This window comes from Oncorhynchus keta, chromosome 21 (assembly GCF_023373465.1).
Source record: "Oncorhynchus keta strain PuntledgeMale-10-30-2019 chromosome 21, Oket_V2, whole genome shotgun sequence".
NCBI lineage: Eukaryota > Metazoa > Chordata > Actinopteri > Salmoniformes > Salmonidae > Oncorhynchus > Oncorhynchus keta.
The window spans coordinates 55,023,245-55,048,102 of record NC_068441.1 but is presented as its reverse complement, the minus strand read 5'-3'; the positions used below and the strand labels follow the sequence as shown (position 1 = coordinate 55,048,102).

The 24,858-nt window shown below is 45.2% G+C and overlaps 1 protein-coding gene across 1 annotated transcript in view; it reads left to right on the top strand.

Moving 5' to 3' along the window:
• The first annotated feature begins 1,900 nt into the window (after positions 1-1,900).
• iars1 (isoleucyl-tRNA synthetase 1) overlaps positions 1,901-24,858 on the top strand; it is a 133,064-nt gene continuing 110,106 nt past the window's right edge. Inside the window, exons 1-8 of the mRNA XM_052474583.1 lie at positions 1,901-2,056; positions 2,529-2,652; positions 2,942-3,098; positions 4,778-4,897; positions 7,007-7,089; positions 11,119-11,236; positions 12,973-13,120; positions 20,924-21,011. Of these exons, the coding sequence (XP_052330543.1) occupies positions 2,534-2,652; positions 2,942-3,098; positions 4,778-4,897; positions 7,007-7,089; positions 11,119-11,236; positions 12,973-13,120; positions 20,924-21,011 (833 nt within the window). The 5' untranslated portion in view covers positions 1,901-2,056; positions 2,529-2,533. The remainder of the gene's footprint in view (positions 2,057-2,528; positions 2,653-2,941; positions 3,099-4,777; positions 4,898-7,006; positions 7,090-11,118; positions 11,237-12,972; positions 13,121-20,923; positions 21,012-24,858) is intronic.

Here is a 24,858-nt window from a genome sequence, read left to right as displayed (position 1 = left end):
CTTGATTAGATTCCAATGGTGGCAGGACCCTCTCGTGTCCTAAAATAAATATATGTCTATCTTACCCTAAGCACTTATGGCGTTTAACCTAAGCATTTATGTTTGTTCCTCTCTATCTAATCTTTATAATGGTGTCCTGCTCTTTCCATAATAGATAATGTATTTAAGTGTCACCTCCTCCTCTTTGCCCTAAGCCCTTATGCACTTTAAGGCACGTATGGCTTCGGCCATTACACTTATTTATGTCTGTTTAATCTTTGATTTCCTGTCCGCTTTCTGTTTGTGGTCTAATGTACACCTTTGCTCTACAGTATTATGTTTGTCCCTATATGTACCTCTTGCTCCCACAGCTGCTGCTACTTTCTGTTATTATCTATAAGTCACTTATAAGTAACTCTACCCACATGTACAGTATATATTACCTCAATTACCTTGACTAATCGTTGCCTCCACATTGACTCTGTACTGGTACAGCCCTGTATATAGCCTCCACATTGACTCTGTACCGGTTCCCTCTGTATATAGCCTCCACATTGACTCTGTACCGGTAACCCCTGTATATAGCCTCCACATTGACTCTGTACTGATACCCCCTGTATATAGCCTCCACATTGACTCTGTACCGGTACCCCCTGTATATAGCCTCCACATTGACTCTGTACCGTAATACCCTGTATATAGTCTCCACATTGACTCTGTACCTGTACCCCCTGTATATAGCCTCCACACTGACTCTGTACCTGTACCCCCTGTATATATACAGGGGGTACTCTGTACCTGTACCCCCTGTATATAGCCTCCACATTGACTCTGTACCTGTACCCCCTGTATATAGCCTCCACATTGACTCTGTACCTGTACCCCCTGTATATAGCCTCCACATTGACTCTGTACCGTAATACCCTGTATATAGCCTCCACATTGACTCTGTACCGTAATACCCTGTATATAGCCTCCACATTGACTCTGTACCGTAATACCCTGTATATAGCCTCCACATTGACTCTGTACCGTAATACCCTGTATATAGCCTCCATATTGTTATTTTACTGACACTCTTTAATTGTTTGTTACTTTATTTCTTTTTTTTTTCAGGTATTTTTCTTAAAACTGCATTGTTGGTTAAGAGCTCGTAAGTAAGCATTTCATTGTAAGGTCTACGCTACACCTGTAGTATTTGGCGAATGTGACAAATAAAATGTGATTTGAGAAAAAAAGAGAGCATATTTCCTTCTTTATCAAGTAAATCAAGCACAACAATTTACATACATTTACATCATACAAAACAGAACGCAGGTATTAATGAGAAAATACTGGAACAAACAAAAAATATAAGAAAATAAACAATTCTAGTGCAATTGTAATCACTCTGAAAAAGTCTTATTGTAATGATTTAGGAAAATGTTATTCTTGTTATTGTTCTCTAGGGTTCATGTTTTAATAAAATAGTTAAATTCAATCAAACAAAATGTTATTTTGGTATTGAATTTTCTAATATTTGTTTGTGTATGAAGTGTTTGGCAGCAAGAATTTAAAAAAGTAACAATAATTTCAATGGTCTTGTTATCATTGCAATAATAATAACATATTATATCTTTCATGTCAAAAACATAGGTGGTGTTCATAATGGTAAATAAGTAATTTGCAAGGTTTTCCCAAAATTCTGACACAAATTTATATTCACATAAAAAACGAGACAGATTCTCACCTTTTTTCACAGAAAACGCAGATATCATTAATAGCCACACATTTGGATATCATAGAATTACATGGATATATCTTATGTAAAATTTTGAAGTGCACTGACTATATCCTAACTAACTATATCCACTATATCCTAACTAACTATATCCAATATCCACTATATCCTAACTAACTATATTCACTATACCCACACTACAATAATAAAACACGTCACAAATAGTGCGGTAGGTGCGAGGATTCGAACACAGCTACTGTCGGTGTGATGCATCATTTCCGCTTCCGCTTTCCCTCTGATTGCATCAGTTCCCTGTCATCAGTTCGTCAAAGTTGGCAGCCGGATAAAGAAAGACATGTGAGTTTACCTGAATGGGTATTTAAATATTTGTATGTTGAACTGTTGTACAATTAAACTATATTTACCTGACGTTGATGCAATATGCGTCCATATGAATGCAAACGTGAGGGCAAACGTGAGTGTCACGGAGTAGTCGAAAGCACTTAGCGAGCTAGCCGACTAAGCTAACCACTCCACTTACATGTGCACAGCAAGGATACGTTGTTACTAGCATGCATTTGTTCATATTTTATAACTAGATTTATTCAACATCGATACTAGCCAGGTTTAAACCCAGTTAACTGAATTAGCTAACATGCATATCAATCCAACTAACGTTACTGAAAGTATAATTGCTGCTTGCTAGTTAGCTAACGTTATGTTTGTTTTGAATTTATAGAATGTTGAGTTGTTGTCCCAACGTCATCATTGGTTGCCATTCACTTTCCCTTCAATAGTCAACTAACTATGATGTGTTTCTATCACTCAGTGATCATGGTGGAGCCTGTTCCTGAATCCATCCACTTCCCTTCTGAGGAGAAGAGGATCCTGCAGCTGTGGAAGGACAAGGACTGCTTCCAGGAGTGTCTCAAACAGTCCAAGAACAGGCCCAAGTAAGTACAAGGACCATGCCATCTGGACCAGTCATTCCTGACCGTCAAACAGTAACAGACTGTTTTTCCACATCGTAGGAGTATTGTAGACAGATTTCCTCTAACCATTGTCTAGTCAAAGATTAAGCTTATTAACATAAAGTCTGTCTATAGGTGAACTTTTTACACACGCAGAACACAGTAATGGGTAGTGAGTGCATGAAACCACACATCACTAAGCCCGATATGTAAGTATACAAAAAAGAAAAGATAAATCTGTTTTATGAATGATGTGTAAACTCTTCTCCAGGTACACGTTCTATGACGGGCCTCCGTTCGCCACAGGTCTCCCCCACTACGGTCACATCCTGGCAGGGACCATCAAAGACATTGTGACTCGCTTCGCCCACCAGAGCGGCTTCCACGTGGACCGCCGGTTCGGCTGGGACTGTCACGGCCTGCCTGTGGTAAGAATGTCTTTGGGATACTGTACTCGTCGCTAGGGGCTGTGACGGTAATTGAATAACCGTCTGCTAAATGGCATATATTATTATTATTATTAAAAGAAAATAACCATCAAAACTGCTGAAATAGCCCTGCATTCACATCAAATTTTTACATGTTTTGTTAACTTTATTTTCCTGTAGATAAACTTGACCTAATATTCAGGAGTGTTTACTCATGATTACTATTTGACTTTCTACATCTCCTCTTTCCAACTGTCCTTTGATGCTGGAGGAGCTAACCGCTAGATGAGCTAACCGCTAGATGAGTGGGGGTGTATAGTGATGCTGGTGGAGCTAACCGCTAGATGAGCTAACCGCTAGATGAGTGGGGGATGTAGAGTGATGCTGGTGGAGCTAACCGCTAGATGAGCTAACCGCTAGATGAGCTAACCGCTAGATGAGTGGGTGTGTATAGTGATGCTGGTGGAGCTAACCGCTAGATGAGCTAACCGCTAGATGAGTGGGTGTGTATAGTGATGCTGGAGGAGCTAACCGCTAGATGAGCTAACCGCTAGATGAGTGGGTGTGTATAGTGATGCTGGTGGAGCTAACTGCTAGATGAGTGGGGGATGTAGAGTGATGCTGGTGGAGCTAACCGCTAGAGGAGCTAACTGCTAGATGAGTGGGGGTGTGGAGTGATGCTGGTGGAGCTAACCGCTAGTAGAGCTAACCACTAGATGAGTGGGGGTGTGGAGTGATGATGGTGGAGCTAACCGCTAGTGGAGCTAACCGCTAGAGGAGCTAACCACTAGATGAGTGGGGGTGTAGAGTGATGCTGGAGGATCTAACCACTAGAGGAGCTAATTGCTAGATGAGTGGGGGTGTGGAGTGATGCTGGAGAAGCTTACCGCTAGATGTGCGGGGGTGTGGAGTGATGTGGCATTTTAGTAACTTTTTGTTGTTGGGAAGTCATACAGGCACGTGGAGGCCACACCCACTACTCCATGGGTTGAGATTTCCTATCATTTTGATTTTTTTGTTGTTTTATGTAAAGAAAAACATATTTAATAATAATATTTCATTCATTCAGATCATTGTTATTTTAGTGTTCCCTTTATTTATTTTTTGAGCAAGTTTAGTTGGATCAGCCTGTCCTCCAATCCACATAGTCTAGGCTATACAGTGCCGGCCCGCAGTACACTTTTATGAAGTCCCATGTGGTAGCCCACCGTTTGTAAAACAGCCAATTTACCCCTAATGCCCCCTCTGTGTTTCTATACCATTACAGATTGATAAACCCCCTAATGCCCCCTCTGTGTTTCTATACCATTACAGATTGATAAACCCCCTAATGCCCCCTCTGTTCCTATACCATTACAGATTGATAAACCCCCTAATGCCCCTCTGTTCCTATACCATTACAGATTGATAAACCCCCTAATGCTCCCTCTGTTCCTATACCATTACAGATTGATAAACCCCCTAATGCTCCCTCTGTTCCTATACCATTACAGATTGATAAACCCCCTAATGCTCCCTCTGTGTTCCTATACCATTACAGATTGATAAACCCCCTAAGGCTCCCTCTGTGTTCCTATACCATTACAGATTGATAGACCCCCTAATGCTCCCTCTGTTCCTATACCATTACAGATTGATAAACCCCCTAATGCTCCCTCTGTGTTCCTATACCATTACAGGAGTATGAGATTGATAAGACCCTGGACATCAAGGGACCGGACGATGTGGCCAAGATGGGGATTGCCGAGTACAACCGGCAATGCAGGATGATCGTCATGAGATACGCTAACGAATGGGAGGTGCGGAAACAACCACACAAATACTATATATAATGCTGGTACACTATGTAATTATAGTGTAATTATATAGGGCTGGTATACTATGTAATAATATAGGGCTGGTATACTATGTAATTATATAGGGCTGGTATACTATGTAATTATATAGGGCTGGTACACTATGTAATTATATAGGGCTGGTACACTATGTAATTATATAGGGCTGGTATACTATGTAATTATATAGGGCTGGTACACTATGTAATTATATAGGGCTGGTACACTATGTAATTATATAGGGCTGGTATACTATGTGATTATATAGGGCTGGTATACTATGTAATTATATAGGGCTGGTACACTATGTCATTATATAGGGCTGGTACACTATGTCATTATATTGGGCTGGTACACTATGTAATTACACTGTAATTATATATGGCTGGTACACTATGTAATTATATAGGGCTGGTATACTATGTAATTATATAGGGCTGGTATACTATGTAATTATATAGGGCTGGTACACTATGTAATTATATAGGGCTGGTACACTATGTAATTATATTGTAATTATATAGGGCTGGTATACTATGTAATTACATAGGGCTGGTACACTATGTAATTACATAGGGCTGGTACACTATGTAATTATATAGGGCTGGTATACTATGTAATTACATAGGGCTGGTACACTATGTAATTATATAGGGCTGGTACACTATGTAATTATATAGGGCTGGTACACTATGTAATTATATAGGGCTGGTACACTATGTAATTATATAGGGCTGGTACACTATGTAATTATATAGGGCTGGTACACTATGTAATTATATAGGGCTGGTACACTGTAATTATATAGGGCTGGTACACTATGTAATTACACTGTAATTATATAGGGCTGGTATACTATGTAATTACATAGGGCTGGTACACTATGTAATTATATAGGGCTGGTACACTATGTAATTATATAGGGCTGGTATACTATGTAATTACACTTGAATCCTGATGATTTGCATTTGAGATATTCCTCAAGTGTCTCATAACTGTTCCATAACTGTATTCCACAATAGTTTTTCAGTCCCAATACAGTTTTGATTACTGCTGATAACGTTATGCTCCGGTTTAGTGCACTCTGTTATGACAGTCTGTCCAAGGGGCTGTCTTTATCAGGAGTCATGACAGTCTGTCCAAGGGGCTGTCTTTATCAGGAGTCATGAGTCTGTCCAAGGGGCTGTCTTTATCAGTAGTCATGACAGTCTGTCCAAGGGGCTGTCTTTATCAGGAGTCATGACAGTCTGTCCAAGGGGCTGTCTTTATCAGGAGTCATGAGTCTGTCCAAGGGGCTGTCTTTATCAGTAGTCATGACAGTCTGTCCAAGGGGCTGTATTTATCAGGAGTCACTGTCATGACAGTCTGTCCAAGGGGCTGTCTTTATCAGGAGTCATGACAGTTTGTCCAAGGGGCTGTATTTATCAGGAGTCATGACAGTCAGTCCAAGGGGTTGTCTTTATCAGGAGTCATTACAGTCAGTCCAAGGGGCTGTTTTTATCAGGAGTCACTGTCATGACAGTCTGTCCAAGGGGCTGTTTTTATCAGGAGTCATGACAGTCTGTCCAAGGGGCTGTTTTTATCAGGAGTCATGAGTCTGTCCAAGGGGCTGTATTTATCAGGAGTCACTGTCATGACAGTCTGTCCAAGGGGCTGGCTTTATCAGGAGTCACTGTCATGACAGTGTGTCCAAGGGGCTGTCTTTATCAGGAGTCATGACAGTTTGTCCAAGGGGCTGTCTTTATCAGGAGTCATGACAGTTTGTCCAAGGGGCTGTATTTATCAGGAGTCATGACAGTCAGTCCAAGGGGTTGTCTTTATCAGGAGTCACTGTCATGACAGTCTGTCCAAGGGGCTGTTTTTATCAGGAGTCATGACAGTCAGTCCAAGGGGCTGTTTTTATCAGGAGTCATGAGTCTGTCCAAGGGGCTGTATTTATCAGGAGTCACTGTCATGACAGTGTGTCCAAGGGGCTGTTTTTATCAGGAGTCATGAGTCTGTCCAAGGGGCTGTTTTTATCAGGAGTCAGAAACAAACTGGATTTATTCTAAAAATGTTGTGTTTGTCCACCAGAACTCTGTAACCAGGATGGGACGGTGGATTGACTTTAAGAACGACTACAAGACTCTGTACCCCTGGTTCATGGAGACTGTCTGGTGAGTTGTCTGAAACTTGTTGTTAGAGAATGGAATATAATATATGCCATTTACTAGACGATTTTTATCCACAGTGAGTGACTTAGTCAGGTGCGTAATCAAACCCACTGTCCTGGCGTTGCAAGTGCCACACTCTACAACGTGTGGACAAACTATGGCCCGCGAGCCTTTTCAACCCGACCCGAGTTTGGAGGGCCGCACTTGGGGCCGTTTCCTTGGGGCCGTTTGTCAAAATATATATATATTTTACTTGGACAAACGGCCCCAAAGAAATCTGTGCGGCTCTCCGTTTAATTAAATTATTATTATTTTTTTTTAAATGTGACCCTCGAGCCAAAAAGTTGGCCCAAACATGCTCTACGAACTGAGCTACAGAGCACCACGTTTGTACCTGGTTTGTCTTAGATAATGTCCTTGCACACTGCATTGTACAAAGCCTTCACAAAGTATTCATACCCCTTGACTTATTCCACATGTTGTTGTGTTACAGCCTGAATTCAAAAATGGATTAAATCAGCATTTCTCACCCATCTACACACAATACCCCATAATGACATCACAATACCCCATAATGACATCACAATACCCCCATAATGACATCACAATACCCCCAGAATTACATCACAATACCCCATAATGACAACGTGAGAATATGTTTTTAGAATTTTTTTTGCACATTTATTGAAAATGAAATATATCAGAAATATCTCATTTACATAAGTATTCACACCCCTGACTTAATAATTGTTAGAATCACCTTTGGCAGCAATTACCACTGTGAGTCTTTCTGGGTAAATCATCCACACCTGGAACGCCCATAATTTTTCCCCCAAAATTCTTAAAGCTCTGTCAAGTTGATCGTTGCTAGACAACCATTTTCAAGTCATAGATTTTCAAGCAGATTTATGTCAAAACTGTTAAGTTGGCCCCTCGGGAACATTCAACGTCGTCTTGGTAAGAAACTCCAGTGTAGATTTGGATTTGTGTTTTAGGTTATTGTCCTGCTGGAAGGTGAATTCATCTCCCCAGTGTCTGTTGGAAAGCAGACTGACCCAGGGTTTCCTGTAGTATTTTCACTATAATTGTTGGCTGTGAGCCGCCGTGCCCAATCCATGAACCAACAGTGTGGCCTATACATTCTCTCTTCTCTCTTTGTAGCGTAGCGTCAGGTAACCTGTCCATCCACTTCGCATTATAATACTACAGTCCTCACTCAAAGACCATTACTCAAATGTGTTTAAGTTTGGAGTATAGGCTAGACCAATTATGTACCAAAGACATTTAAAATTATTTTATTTTTTCTGCCAATGCGTAATATGCAGTCGGCTATGTATTGTATATAGGCACGATTATAATTTTAATTTGTTTTTTTTTCTGGGGGGGGGGCTTAAGCTCAAATATATGGATGTTTTTTAAATTAGTCATCTTAGAAAGCGCTGTTTATTATCGTTGTGTTTGACTTTGAAACAACATCAACAACCAGATTTTTTTACACTCAGTTTTCAACCTCCTGTTAAACCTTTTTTTTTTTACCTCAGTTTGATCATCACATTGAGGTGAGTTTTTTTATTTGTAAAAAAAATGTAGGCATGATTTTCGGTTGCATTTACTTTGATGTCATAGTGGCTATGGACAGTAGAGCCATGAGTGGCAGGGCCCGATTGCATAAAACACCCTCAGGGCCCGATTGCATAAAACACCCTCAGGGCCCGATTGCATAACACACCCTCAGGGCCCGATTGCATAAAACACCCTCAGGGCCCGATTGCATAAAACACCCTCAGGGCCCGATTGCATAACACACCCTCAGGGCCCGATTGCATAAAACACCCTCAGGGCCCGATTGCATAACACACCCTCAGGGCCCGATTGCATAACACACCCTCAGGGCCCGATTGCATAACACACCCTCAGGGCCCGATTGCATAACACACCCTCAGGGCCCGATTGCATAACACACCCTCAGGGCCCGATTGCATAAAACACCCTCAGGGCCCGATTGCATAAAACACCCTCAGGGCCCGATTGCATAAAACACCCTAAGTTAATCCCCCCTCCATCTTTTCCCCTTTTAAACTTGTCTCATCTCTAAGCTTGTTGCATAAAGCCTTTCCTAAGTGTTTTGCCTTAAGGGATTTCTTTAAAAAAAAAAAGTAATGTTTCCCTTAAATATGAAGTCACACGTCTGATTTACCTTTTATCTAATTTGACAGATGCAAAAAAACAAAAACATCCCAAGGGGCAAATTTGATATAAAACTTGAAGCTCCCTTAACCTCAAGTTACATTTAGAGACGATGGCTGAATAGATTATCGCGTCTGATGATGAAGAACGACAGGAACGTCAAGGGAAAATGTTTCAAAGAAGAGGAGAAAGTCCACTTGGACTGGCAACTAGTGTTTTGACACGAGCTGCAGGAGGACCTGGAGGAAACAATGAGAAACCAGGGGACCCCCAAAACAGTCACAATTCATCCAAACGTAAAACAAAACAGTCACAATTCATCCAAACGTAAAACAAAACAGTCACAATTCATCCAAACGTAAAACAAAACAGTCACAATTCATCCAAACGTAAAACAAAACAGTCACAATTCATCCAAACGTAAAACAAAACAGTCACAATTCATCCAAACGTAAAACAAAACAGTCACAATTCATCCAAACGTAAAACAAAACACTCACAATTCATTTTGACGTTTTTTTGTTTCCCGTAGAGATTTTAGTCGCGCAATTTTACATTTTTAAGGAATGGTGCGTGATTTTTCAATAAAAAAATAAAAAATAAAAATACATTTCAACAAAGACTTTTATTGAAGAATCCCTACCGTTGACCAATCACAGACGAAATGGGCGTAGACTACTGCTCCAAACTTCAGTTTGCCTCCAGAATATTTTGTTGTTGTTCCTGAACAGCCGGAAAATAAAAACCTGTCACACAATGTAGTCATAATATTTGCACAAACTTGTTCTGAACTGTTTCGGCTGGGAAGCGTAGACGATTACAAAAGTGTGTGTGTGTGTGTTTCAGGGGTGAAGTTATACTGAACTGAAAACCTCCCTGGTCTTTATGGATGAATTATTTTTTAATTCTCTGCTCGACTGAGGGACCTTCACAGATAATTGTGGAGTATAGAGAAGAGCCATTCAAAAAATCATATTAAACGCTGTTATTACACACAGAGTGAGTCATAAACATGTGTGTTAAATACTGTTATTACACACAGAGTGAGTCCATGCAGCTTATTTATGTGACTTGTTAAAAGCACATTTTTACTCCTGAACTTATTTAGGCTTGACATAACAAAAAGAGTTGAATACTGATCGACTCTAAACATTGATTTGTAAACATTTTGAAAACCATAATTACACTTTTGATATTACGGGTATGTTGTGTGTAGGACCAGTGACACAATTAAAATGTTAATTAATTTTAAATTCAGGCTGTAACATAACAAGCATGTGGAGAAAGTCGAGGGGGACGAATAGTATTTTGTTGAAGACACTGTACTTTGTGAATGTCTCGGTGACGTTCTGGGTGAAATATTGGCTCAATAATGAAACAGTGTTTTTACTGTGTTACTCCTCACAACATTTCAAGTGTTTTTTTACTGTTATTCCTCTGTGTGTGTCCCCGTCTCCCCCGTCTCCCCCCGTCTCCCACTCCCCACCCGTCCCCCCGTCTCCCCACCCCCTCCCCGTCTCCCACTCCCCACCCGTCCCCGTCTCCCCCTCCCCCGTCTCCCCCCCCGTCTCCCCTCCCCTCCCCTTCTCCTCCCCTCCCCCCGTCTCCCACTCCCCACTCCCCACCCGTCCCCCGTCCCCGTCTCCCCCCCTCCCCTCCCCGTCTCCCCTCCCCACTCCCCACCCGTCCCCCGTCCCCGTCTCCCCTCCCCCCCGGTCTCCCCCCCCCACTCCCCACCCGTCCCCCGTCCCCGTCTCCCCCTCCCCTCCCGTCTCCCCCTCCCCACTCCCCACCCGTCCCCCCCCCGTCCCCGTCTCCCCCCGTCTCCCCACCCCCCGTCTCCAGGTGGGTGTTCAGGCAGCTGTATGATAAAGGTCTGGTGTACCGCGGGGTGAAGGTCATGCCTTTCTCTACCGCCTGTAACACGCCGCTGTCCAACTTCGAGTCGAACCAGAACTACAAGGTACACACACACACACACACACAGAGACACACACACACACACACACACACACACAGAGACACACACACACACACTACACACACACACAGAGACACACACACACACACACACTAGTACAACATGGCTGTCCAACTCTGTTATCTCCAACCCTGTTAGCCAAGGCTAAAACCTATAGGAGGGTATCTCTCCAGGAACAGGGTTGGAGTTAACCTATAGGAGGGTAGCTCTCCAGGAACAGGGTTGGAGTTAACCTATAGGAGGGTATCTCTCCAGGAACAGGGTTGGAGTTAACCTATAGGAGGGTATCTCTCCAGGAACAGGGTTGGAGTTAACCTATAGGAGGGTATCTCTCCAGGAACAGGGTTGGAGTTAACCTATAGGAGGGTATCTCTCCAGGAACAGGGTTGGAGTTAAAACCTACAGGAGGGTAGCTCTCCAGGAACAGGGTTGGAGTTAACCTATAGGAGGATAGCCCAGTGCTCATGTAGACTGTCGAGGTAGAGCCCAGTGCTCATGTAGACTGTCGAGGTAGAGCCCAGTGCTCATGTAGACTGTCGAGGTAGAGCCCAGTGCTCATGTAGACTGTCGAGGTAGAGCCCAGTGCTCATGTAGACTGTCGAGGTAGAGCCCAGTGCTCATGTAGACTGTCGAGGTAGAGCCCAGTGCTCATGTAGACTGTTGGGATTAGTGTTTTCTGTCAGAAGCTAGTCAACCCGTGGTAATTGTCATCTGATGTTTAGTACTAAACAGTCTTTGTGTCGGTCAATGACGATATTACCCCGTTGTCACCCTGTTGTCTTCCTGTTGTCACCCCGTTGTCTTCCTGTTGTCACCCCGTTGTCTTCCTGTTGTCACCCCGTTGTCTTCCTGTTGTCACCCCGTTGTCTTCCTGTTGTCACCCCGTTGTCTTCCTGTTGTCACCCCGTTGTCTTCCTGTTGTCACCCCGTTGTCTTCCTGTTGTCACCCCGTTGTCTTCCTGTTGTCACCCCGTTATCTTCCTGTTGTCACCCCGTTATCTTCCCGTTGTCACCCCGTTGTCTTCCTGTTGTCACCCCGTTGTCTTCCTGTTGTCACCCCGTTGTCTTCCTGTTGTCACCCCGTTGTCTTCCTGTTGTCACCCCGTTGTCTTCCTGTTGTCGCCCCGTTGTCTTCCCGTTGTCGCCCCGTTATCTTCCCGTTGTCGCCCCGTTGTCTTCCCGTTGTCGCCCCGTTGTCTTCCCGTTGTCGCCCCGTTGTCTTCCCGTTGTCGCCCCGTTGTCTTCCCGTTGTCGCCCCGTTGTCTTCCCGTTGTCGCCCCGTTGTCTTCCCGTTGTCTTCCCGTTGTCTTCCCGTTGTCGCCCCGTTGTCTTCCCGTTGTCGCCCCGTTGTCTTCCCGTTGTCTTCCCGTTGTCTTCCCGTTGTCTTCCCGTTGTCTCCCCGTTGTCACCCGTTGTCGCCCGTTGTCGCCCGTTGTCTTCCCGTTGTCTTCCCGTTGTCTTCCGCTTCCCGTTATCTTCCCGTTGTCTTCCCGTTGTCGCCCCGTTGTCTTCCCGTTGTCTTCCCGTTGTCTTCCCGTTGTCTTCCGTTGGCGCCCGTTGTCTTCCCGTTGTCTTCCCGTTGTCTTCCCGTTGTCTTCCTGTTGTCTCCCCGTTGTCTTCCTGTTGTCACCCCGTTGTCTTCCTGTTGTCACCCCGTTGTCTTCCTGTTGTCACCCCGTTGTCTTCCCGTTGTCTTCCTGTTGTCACCCCGTCTCCAGGATGTGCAGGATCCGTCGGTGATAGTGAACTTCCCCCTTCTGGAAGATGAGAACGTGTGTCTGATCGCCTGGACAACCACACCCTGGACTCTGCCTAGCAACCTGGCTCTCTGCGTCAACTCAGAGTTGCAGTATGTCAAGGTCAAAGGTGAGAAAGTCTTTATTTTTTTGTGTGTGATTTTTTAATTTTTAATTATTCGACAGACCCCAGGTACCGTCTCCTCCAAGTGTGTTGTCTGAAAACAGAACAGAATTTATTCTATTCTGCGTTTTTAAATATTATTATTATTTTTTAAAACATTTGTGTATTATTTAGTTCTCTCTCGATCCCTCCATCCATTTCTGCTTTCTCAGTAGTGACGCTTGTATCAGGGGCAAACCAACGTGGACAGTAGACATGCATCTAACTCAAATCAGGCCACTTTAAAAAAAAAAGCCTTGTCCTTTGCTTCTCTCCATGTTGCTGTGGATCCCAGACAAAAGACTGGTGGTGAAATAAAAGCTGACCCAGATACCGGACAGACTGCTGTAGCATGGACCGGCCAGCTAGGGGGCTGACCCAGATACCGGACAGGCTGCTGTAGCATGGACCGGCCAGCTGGGGGGGCGGACTGACCCAGATACCGGACAGACTGCTGTAGCATGGACCGGCCAGCTGGGGGGCTGACCCAGATACCGGACAGGCTGCTGTAGCATGGACCGGCCAGCTGGGGGGCTGACCCAGATACCGGACAGACTGCTGTAGCATGGACCGGCCAGCTAGGGGGCTGACCCAGATACCGGACAGGCTGCTGTAGCATGGACCGGCCAGCTGGGGGGGCTGACCCAGATACCGGACAGGCTGCTGTAGCATGGACCGGCCAGCTAGGGGGGAGGGGGCTGACCCAGATACCGGACAGGCTGCTGTAGCATGGACCGGCCAGCTGGGGGGGGGGCTGACCCAGATACCGGACAGGCTGCTGTAGCATGGACCGGCCAGCTGGGGGGCGGGGTGACCCAGATACCGGACAGGCTGCTGTAGCATGGACCGGCCAGCTGGGGGGTCTGACCCAGCTACCGGACAGACTGCTGTAGCATGGACCGGCCAGCTGGGGGGGCTGACCCAGATACCGGACAGACTGCTGTAGCATGGACCGGCCAGCTGGGGGGGCTGTTAGTCTATAGTATAGAGGAGGAGGTGCAGGAAGAGGCTTGATACTGCATCGGGGTGCTGCTCAGAATACCAATAGGCTCTCTCTCCTTCTCGTTACATACTCCCTCTCTCTCTACAGTATCTCCCTCTCTCTCGCTACAGTATCTCTCTCTCCCTCTTTCTCTCTACAGTATCTCCCTCTCTACAGTATCTCCCTCTCTACAGTATCTCCCTCTCTCTCTACAGCATCTCCCTCTCTCTCTACAGCATCTCCCTCTCTCTCTACAGCATCTCCCTCTCTCTCTACAGCATCTCCCTCTCTCTCTACAGCATCTCCCTCTCTCTCTACAGCATCTCCCTCTCTCTCTACAGCATCTCCCTCTCTCTCTACAGCATCTCCCTCTCTCTCTACAGCATCTCCCTCTCTCTCTACAGCATCTCCCTCTCCCTCTACAGCATCTCCCTCTCCCTCTACAGCATCTCTCTCCCTCTACAGCATCTCTCTCTCTCTCTACAGCATCTCTCTCTCTCTACAGTATCGCTCTCTCTCTACAGTATCTCTCTCTCTCTACAGTATCTCTCTCTCTCTACAGTATCTCTCTCTCTCTCTACAGTATCTCTCTCTCTCTCTACAGTATCTCTCTCTCTCTCTACAGTATCTCTCTCTCTCTCTCTACAGTATCTCTCTCTCTCTCTCTACAGTATCTCTCTCTCTCTCTCTACAGTATCTCTCTCTCTCTCTCTCTCTACAGTATCTCTCTCCCTCTCTCCTCTCTTTCTCTCTACAGTATCTGTCTCTATCTCTCTCTACAGTATCCCTCTCTCCTCTCTTTCTCTCTACAGTATGTCTCTATCTCTCCCTCCCTCCCCTCTCTCTCTACAGTGTCTCTATTTCTCCCTCCCTCCCCTCTCTCTCTCTCCAGTATCTCTCTCCTCTCTCTCCCCACAGTATCTGTCTCTCTCTCTCTCTACAGTATCTCTCTCTCTCTACAGTATCTCTCTCTCTCTCCCTCTCTGTGTCTGTCTGTCTGTCTGCCTGGCAGCCTGTATCTCCCCCAGTGAGAGGAACTGCTATCTCTTATTGATGCTCTCTTTTTTTCTGTCTCTCCTATTGGTCATAGCAGATTGAGAAACCTTGTTTCCAATCTTCCCTTTTCTCTCTCTTTCTCTGCTCCTCCGATCTTCACGCCTAACGTATGTGGGTGTTAGAGATGGAACGGTTCAGTGTTTTTAAAGGATAGTGTTAAACTCTGCATTATTTAACAGTTTAGTGTAATGGTATGGTGCTGTCAGCTGCTTACGCACATCCAGTACAGGAAGGAGGACAGGAAGGAAGTTAAAGGCTGTTTCTCATCCAGTACAGGAAGGAGGACAGGAAGGAAGTTCAAGGCTGTTTCTCATCCAGTACAGGAAGGAAGACAGGAAGTTCAAGGCTGTTTCTCATCCAGTACAGGAAGGAAGACAGGAAGTTCAAGGCTGTTTCTCATCCAGTACAGGAAGGAAGACAGGAAGTTCAAGGCTGTTTCTCATCCAGTACAGGAAGGAAGACAGGAAGTTCAAGGCTGTTTCTCATCCAGTACAGGAAGGAAGACAGGAAGTTCAAGGCTGTTTCTCATCCAGTACAGGAAGGAAGACAGGAAGTTCAAGGCTGTTTCTCATCCAGTACAGGAAGGAAGACAGGAAGTTCAAGGCTGTTTCTCATCCAGTACAGGAAGGAAGACAGGAAGTTCAAGGCTGTTTCTCATCCAGTACAGGAAGGAAGACAGGAAGTTCAAGGCTGTTTCACATCTAGTACAGGAAGGAAGACAGGAAGGAAGTTCCATATTTAGAGACAGTGGTTCACAGGGTTTCACATCCAGTTCAAAGCTGTTTCACAAATGACACCCACTTCCCGATAGAGTGCAGTACAACCCTATAGGGCTCTGGTCTATAGTAGTGCACTATATAGGGAATAGGGCTCTGGTCTATAGTAGTGAACTATATAGGGAATAGGACTCTGGTCTAAAGTAGGGCACTATATAGGGAATAGGGTTCTGGTCTAAAGTAGTGCACTATATAGGGCTCTGGTCTAAAGTAGTGCACTATATAGGGAATAGGGCCCTGGTCTAAAGTAGTGCACTATATAGGGCCCTGGTCTAAAGTAGTGCACTATATAGGGAATAGGGCCCTGGTCTAAAGGAGTGCACTATATAGGGAATAGGGCCCTGGTCTAAAGTAGTGCACTATATAGGCAATAGGGCCCTGCTCTATAGTAGTGCATTATATAGGGAATAGGGTCCTGGTCTAAAGTAGTGTACTATATCGGGAATAGGGCTCTGGTCTATAGTAGTGTACTATATAGGGAATAGGGCCCTGGTCTATAGTAGTGTACTATATAGGGAATAGGGCCCTGGTCTAAAGTAGTGCACTATATAGGGAATAGGGCCCTGGTCTAAAGTAGTGTACTATATAGGGAATAGGGCCCTGGTCTAAAGTAGTGCACTATATAGGGAATAGGGCCCTGGTCTATAGTAGTGTACTATATAGGGAATGGGGCCCTGGTCTAAAGTAGTGCACTATATAGGGAATAGGGCTCTGGTCTAAAGTAGTGCACTATATAGGGAATAGGACCCTGGTCTATAGTAGTGCACTATATAGGGAATAGGGCCCTGGTCTATAGTAGTGCACTATATAGGGAATAGGGCCCTGGTCTAAAGGAGTGCACTATATAGGGAATAGGGCCCTGGTCTAAAGTAGTGCACTATATAGGGAATAGGGCCCTGGTCTATAGTAGTGCATTATATAGGGAATAGGGTCCTGGTCTAAAGTAGTGTACTATATAGGGAATAGGGCCCTGGTCTATAGTAGTGCACTATATAGGGAATAGGGTGCCATAGGGCTCTGGTCTATAGTAGTGCACTATATAGGGAATAGGGCTCTGGTCTAAAGTAGTGCACTATATAGGGAATAGGGTGCCATAGGGCTCTGGTCTATAGTAGTGCACTATATAGGGAATAGGGCTCTGGTCTAAAGGAGTGCACTATATAGGGAATAGGGCCCTGGTCTAAAGTAGTGCACTATATAGGGAATAGGGCCCTGGTCTATAGTAGTGCATTATATAGGGAATAGGGTCCTGGTCTAAAGTAGTGTACTATATAGGGAATAGGGCCCTGGTCTATAGTAGTGCACTATATAGGGAATAGGGTGCCATAGGGCTCTGGTCTATAGTAGTGCACTATATAGGGAATAGGGCTCTGGTCTAAAGTAGTGCACTATATAGGGAATAGGGTGCCATAGGGCTCTGGTCTATAGTAGTGCACTATATAGGGAATAGGGCTCTGGTCTATAGTAGTGCACTATATCGGGAATAGGGTGCCATTTGGGATGCATTACATGTTGTTGGGGTAAATTATCTGCCTAGACAGTGTTCATTACCTATCACTCTCTTCCTTCTTTAAAATATGGATGAATGTGTTCTTTTGATTTAGGTTCTGTTTGCTGGGGAGAGGAGACAGTCAAACACACTTGTCATCTTAATGGGCCCTGGTATAAACATTAAATGAAACATTTTAAACAGCTCTTGGATAACTATCAACGTTGTATCTGTCTTTTTTAATTTTTTTAAAAATTTTTTGTCCCAGAGGACATGTTTGTAACTGATTTGGTTTAATCATGCGATGATAATAATATTGTGTGTGTGTGTGTGTGTGTGCATGCTGAAGTCTGTAGCTCACTAAGCCGTAGCTCACTGGTCTGTAGCTCACTGGACTGTAGCTCACTGGACTGTAGCTCACTGGACTGTAGCTCACTGGTCTGTAGCTCATTGGACTGTAGCTCACTGGTCTGTAGCTCACTGGTCTGTAGCTCACTGGACTGTAGCTCACTGGACTGTAGCTCACTGGACTGTAGCTCACTGGACTGTAGCTCACTGGACTGTAGCTCACTGGACTGTAGCTCACTGGACTGTAGCTCACTGGACTGTAGCTCACTGGTCTGTAGCTCACTGGTCTGTAGCTCACTGGTCTGTAGCTCACTGGACTGTAGCTCACTGGACTGTAGCTCACTGGACTGTAGCTCACTGGTCTGTAGCTCACTGGTCTGTAGCTCACTGGACTGTAGCTCACTGGACTGTAGCTCACTGGACTGTAGCTCACTAAGCCATAGCTCACTGGACTGTAGCTCACTGGACTGTAGCTCAGTAAACCTTTTGTGGAGATCGGTATGGAAGAACTTGACTGGCCTGCACAGAGCCCTGACCTCAACCCCATCGAACACCTTTGGGATGAATTGGAACGCCGAGTGCGATCCAGGTCTAGTCGCCCAAAATCAGTGCCCGACCTCATTAATGCTCTCGTGGCTGAATGGAAGCAAGTCCCCACAGAAATGTTCCAGAAGAGTGGAGGCTGTTATAGCAGCAATGTTCCATCATCTAGAGGAATGCCTTCCCAGAAGAGTGGAGGCTGTTATAGCAGCAATGTTCCATCATCTAGTGGAAAGCCTTCCCAGAAGAGTGGAGGCTGTTATAGCATTAAAGGGGGGGGGGACCAACTCTATATTAATGCCCATGATTTTGGAATGAGATGTTTGACGAGCATACTTTTGGTCATGTAGTTTACCTAGTGCTCTGTAGTTTGACAGTGCCACAAGTTAAATAAGGAGTTTTACACTGTGATAAGTGGTTGTCTCACCAACCTTAGTTGAATGCACTGACTGTAGATTGTTCTTGATAAGATTGTCTGTTTAAATTAGTAAAATGTAGATTTCTAATGAAGGTCAAACATTTGTGTTCAGGACTGGAGTTACAACACATACTGCATCAAATTTCTGTTGGCTCAGGAATAGTCTATACCACTTGGTCTTCTGTTGGCTCAGGAATAGTCTATACCACTTGCTCTTCTGTTAGATCAGGAATAGTCTATACCACTTGCTCTTCTGTTAGATCAGGAATGGTCTGAACCACTTGCTCTTCTGTTAGATCAGGAATGGTCTGAACCACTTGCTCTTCTGTTAGATCAGGAATGGTCTGAACCACTTGCTCTTCTGTTAGATCAGGAATGGTCTGAACCACTTGGTCTTCTGTTAGCTTTAGGAATGGTCTAAACCACTTGGTCTTCTGTTAGCTTTAGGAATGGTCTAAACCACTTGTTCTTCTGTTAGCTTTAGGAATGGTCTAAACCACTTGGTCTTCTGTTAGCTTTAGGAATGGTCTAAACCACTTGGTCTTCTGTTAGCTTTAGGAATGGTCTAAACCACTTGGTCTTCTGTTAGCTTTAGGAATGGTCTAAACCACTTGGTCTTCTGTTAGCTTTAGGAATGGTCTAAACCACTTGGTCTTCTGTTAGCTTTAGGAATGGTCTAAACCACTTGGTCTTCTGTTAGCTTTAGGAATGGTCTAAATCCCAAAAATAAAAAAATATATTTTTTTAAATTTCTTTTTTATATATATATATTTGTAATAATGACAATTGCAGCAATACTGAAGGAACAATGAACACCATGTAAAAACGCTACCGTTTCAGTTCTTTGCTCAGAACATGAGAACACATGAATGCTGTATTTATTATAGGAATTGTGGGACTATTTCTCTCCATACTGTTTTGTATTTCATATACCTTCGACTATTGGATGTTCTTATAGGCACTACAGTATTGCCAAGCCTAATCTCGGGAGGCTTGAAGTCATAAACAGTGCTGTGCTTCAAGCATTGCTAAGAGTTGCTGGCTGTTTGAATGAATGTGCCTACCACCGCTCAGACTGCTCTATCAATTCATAGCCTTAATTATAATAAACACAGAAATACGAGCCTTTGGTCATTGATATGGTCGAATCCGGAAACTATCATTTCGAAAACAAAACGTTTATCCTTTCAGTGAAATACGGAACCGTTCCGTATTTTATCTTAACGGGTGGCAACACGAAGTCTAAATATTGCTGTTACATTATGTAATAATGCAGCAGTTTGGGCCGTCTGGCTCGTTGCGTCTGGCTCGTTGCGTTCAGTGTAAGCAGAGTCAGGGTATTTTGGCAACACGAAGTCTAAATATTGCTGTCACATTGCACAACCTTCAATGTTATGTCATAATTGTGTAAAATGGTCTTCACACAGTTCGCAACGAGCCAGACGGCCCAAACTGCTGCATATACCCTGACTCTGCTTAACAGGTGGTCAGCCTGCCACGCAGTCTCCTCGTGGAGAGCGATGTTAATCGGCCATAATCGCAGATTACCGATTTTGTTATCGAAAACTTGAAATCGGCCGACCTCTATTTTCAGACGCTACGGCTGAGATGGTAAAATGTGTATACTACTGCTATGAAACTTTTATACAAAGCTTTTATTTGTGTGTTCTATTTGTAATGTGGGTTATTTGTGTGTTCTATTTGTAATGTGGGTTATTTGTGTGTTCTATTTGTAATGTGGGTTATTTGTGTGTTCTATTTGTAATGTGGGTTATTTGTGTGTTCTATTTGTAATGTGGGTTATTTGTGTGTTCTATTTGTAATGTGGGTTATTTGTGTGTTCTATTTGTAATGTGGGTTATTTGTGTGTTCTATTTGTAATGTGGGTTATTTGTGTGTTCTATTTGTAATGTGGGTTATTTGTGTGTTCTATTTGTAATGTAGGTTGTAATGGACACCATTGGGAACGAGACCCTGATTCTCAATTGGGCTACCCGGGAATGAATCAATAATAAGATAACACTATAGTTGAACTTCTGTTTCAGACAACACCACTGGGATAGGTGAATGTGTTTCACACTGCTGTAACACTTTGTTATAGTGAGGTTCTTATGCACCTTTTATAACACACCTGTGAACCTATAAACTCTCTCTATTCCAGACAACAGCACTGGGAAGGTATACATTATGATGGAGGCCAGGCTGGTAGCACTCTTCAAGACCGAGGAGGAATACACCATCATGGACAAGTGAGATCAATAAATTAACCCATTTATCAATCAATTAACCCATTAACCAATCAATCAATATATTAACCTATTAATATATGTAGCTATTAATCTATATACATCAATTAACCCATTAATCAATCAATATATTAACCTATTAAGCTATTAATCTATATCAATCAATTAACCCATTAATTAATCAATCAATATCTGAACCTATTAATCTAGATCTATCAATTAACCCATCAATCAATCAATATATTAACCAATTAATCAATTAACCTTGCCTAGAGGAGGGCTGGATATAAACAAATAGACAGTAGACTAGTACAGGGGTTTCTCCCAGACAGATATCTAGGAGGAAGAGGGTTAGTCAGTGGTAATGGTAGTTCAGGGTAGACAGTAGACTAGTACAGGGGTTTCTCCCAGACAGATATCTAGGAGGAAGAGGGTTGGCTTGGCCAGTGGTAATGGTAGTTTAGTTTAAACCTCTCCTCGGGGGAACCCCTCGGGGCTTGTATGTGGTGTTCTGATGAGGAAGGGAACAATTGTGTGTTTGTTCATGGACACCTGACGTCCCCACAAGGATAGTGACACAAGAAAAATTATCTCTTGGAGACATTTCCCAGGTCCCCACAAGGACAAAGGCTATTTTAGGCCTATGTCTTAGGTTAGGGGTTAGAGTTGGGGGCTTAGGTTAGGGGTTAGAGTTGGGGGCTTAGGTTAGGGGTTAGAGTTGGGGGCTTAGGTTAGGGGTTAGAGTTGGGGGCTTAGGTTAGGGGTTAGAGTTGGGGGCTTAGGTTAGGGGTTAGAGTTGGGGGCTTAGGTTAGGGGTTAGAGTTGGGGGCTTAGGTTAGGGGGTTAGAGTTGGGGGCTTAGGTTAGGGGTTAGAGTTGGGGGCTTAGTGGGTAGTGTTGTAGTGAAGGGAAAGTGAGCCACAGTGGGTAGTGTTGTAGTGAAGGGACAGTGAGCCGCAGTGGGTAGTGTTGTAGTGAAGGGACAATGAGCCGCAGTGGGTAGTGAAGGGACAATGAGCCACAGTGGGTAGTGAAGGGACAATGAGCCACAGTGGGTAGTGTTGTAGTGAAGGGACAATGAGCCACAGTGGGTAGTGAAGGGACAATGAGCCGCAGTGGGTAGTGAAGGGACAATGAGCCACAGTGGGTAGTGAAGGGACAATGAGCCACAGTGGGCAGTGTTGTAGTGAAGGGACAATGAACCACAGTGGGTAGTGAAGGGACAATGAACCACAGTGGGTAGTGTTGTAGTGAAGGGACAATGAACCACAGTGGGTAGTGTTGTAGTGAAGGGACAATGAACCACAGTGGGTAGTGAAGGGACAATGAACCACAGTGGGTAGTGTAGGGACAATGAACCACAGTGGGTAGTGTAGGGACAATGAGCCACAGTGGGTAGTGAAGGGACAATGAGCCACAGTGGGTAGTGAAGGGACAATGAGCCACAGTGGGTAGTGTAGGGACAATGAACCACAGTGGGTAGTGTTGTAGTGAAGGGACAATGAACCACAGTGGGTAGTGAAGGGACAATGAACCACAGTGGGTAGTGTTGTAGTGAAGGGACAATGAACCACAGTGGGTAGTGAAGGGACAATGAACCACAGTGGGTAGTGTAGGGACAATGAACCACAGTGGGTAGTGTAGGGACAATGAGCCACAGTGGGTAGTGAAGGGACAATGAGCCACAGTGGGTAGTGAAGGGACAATGAGCCACAGTGGGTAGTGAAGGGACAATGAGCCACAGTGGGTAGTGAAGGGACAATGAGCCACAGTGGGTAGTGAAGGGACAATGAACCACAGTGGGTCGTGAAGGGACAATGAGCCACAGTGGGTAGTGAAGGGACAGTGAGCCACAGTGGGTAGTGTAGGGACAATGAGCCACAGTGGGTAGTGTAGGGACAATGAACCACAGTGGGTAGTGAAGGGACAATGAGCCACAGTGGGTAGTGAATGGACAATGAACCACAGTGGGTAGTGAAGGGACAGTGAGCCACAGTGGGTAGTGAAAGGACAGTGAGCCACAGTGGGTAGTGAAGGGACAGTGATCCACAGTGGGTAGTGAAGGGACAGTGAGCCACAGTGGGTAGTGTAGGGACAATGAACCACAGTGGGTAGTGAAGGGACAGTGAGCCACAGTGGGTAGTGAAGGGACAGTGAGCCACAGTGGGTAGTGAAGGGACAGTGAGCCACAGTGGGTAGTGAAGGGACAGTGAGCCACAGTGGGTAGTGAAGGGACAGTGAGCCACAGTGGGTAGTGTAGGGACAGTGAGCCACAGTGGGTAGTGTAGGGACAGTGAGCCACAGTGGGTAGTGTAGGGACAGTGAGCCACAGTGGGTAGTGAAGGGACAGTGAGCCACAGTGGGTAGTGTAGGGACAGTGAGCCACAGTGGGTAGTGTTGTAGTGAAGGGACAGTGAGCCACAGTGGGTAGTGAAGGGACAATGAGCCACAGTGGGTAGTGAAGGGACAATGAGCCACAGTGGGTAGTGAAGGGACAGTGAGCCACAGTGGGTAGTGAAGGGACAGTGAGCCACAGTGGGTAGTGAAGGGACAGTGAGCCACAGTGGGTAGTGTTGTAGTGAAGGGACAGTGAGCCACAGTGGGTAGTGAAGGGACAGTGAGCCACAGTGGGTAGTGAAGGGACAGTGAGCCACAGTGGGTAGTGAAGGGACAGTGAGCCACAGTGGGTAGTGAAGGGACAGTGAGCCACAGTGGGTAGTGAAGGGACAGTGAGCCACAGTGGGTAGTGAAGGGACAGTGAGCCACAGTGGGTAGTGAAGGGACAGTGAGCCACAGTGGGTAGTGAAGGGACAGTGAGCCACAGTGGGTAGTGAAGGGACAGTGAGCCACAGTGGGTAGTGAAGGGACAGTGAGCCACAGTGGGTAGTGTTGTAGTGAAGGGACAGTGAGCCACAGTGGGTAGTGAAGGGACAGTGAGCCACAGTGGGTAGTGAAGGGACAGTGAGCCACAGTGGGTAGTGAAGGGACAGTGAGCCACAGTGGGTAGTGAAGGGACAGTGAGCCACAGTGGGTAGTGAAGGGACAGTGAACCACAGTGGGTAGTGAAGGGACAGTGAGCCACAGTGGGTAGTGAAGGGACAGTGAGCCACAGTGGGTAGTGAAGGGACAGTGAGCCACAGTGGGTAGTGAAGGGACAGTGAGCCACAGTGGGTAGTGAAGGGACAGTGAGCCACAGTGGGTAGTGAAGGGACAGTGAGCCACAGTGGGTAGTGAAGGGACAATGAGCCACAGTGGGTAGTGAAGGGACAATGAGCCACAGTGGGTAGTGAAGGGACAATGAGCCACAGTGGGTAGTGAAGGGACAGTGAGCCACAGTGGGTAGTGAAGGGACAGTGAGCCACAGTGGGTAGTGAAGGGACAGTGAGCCACAGTGGGTAGTGTTGTAGTGAAGGGACAGTGAGCCACAGTGGGTAGTGAAGGGACAGTGAGCCACAGTGGGTAGTGAAGGGACAGTGAGCCACAGTGGGTAGTGAAGGGACAGTGAGCCACAGTGGGTAGTGAAGGGACAGTGAGCCACAGTGGGTAGTGAAGGGACAGTGAGCCACAGTGGGTAGTGTTGTAGTGGGAGCAGAGGCATAAGGATAATCCACAGAGTTTAGGCAACAGGAAGTCTTCCAGTCATACGAATGTCTTCCAGTCATACGAATCAACTACAGGAAGTAGAACTAATATAATATAATAATATATGCCATTTAGCAGACGCTTTTATCCAAAGCGACTTACAGTCATGTGTGCATACATTCTACGTATGGGTGGTCCCGGGATCGAACCCACTACCCTGGCGTTACAAGCGCCATGCTCTACCAACTGAGCTACAGAAGGACCACTAC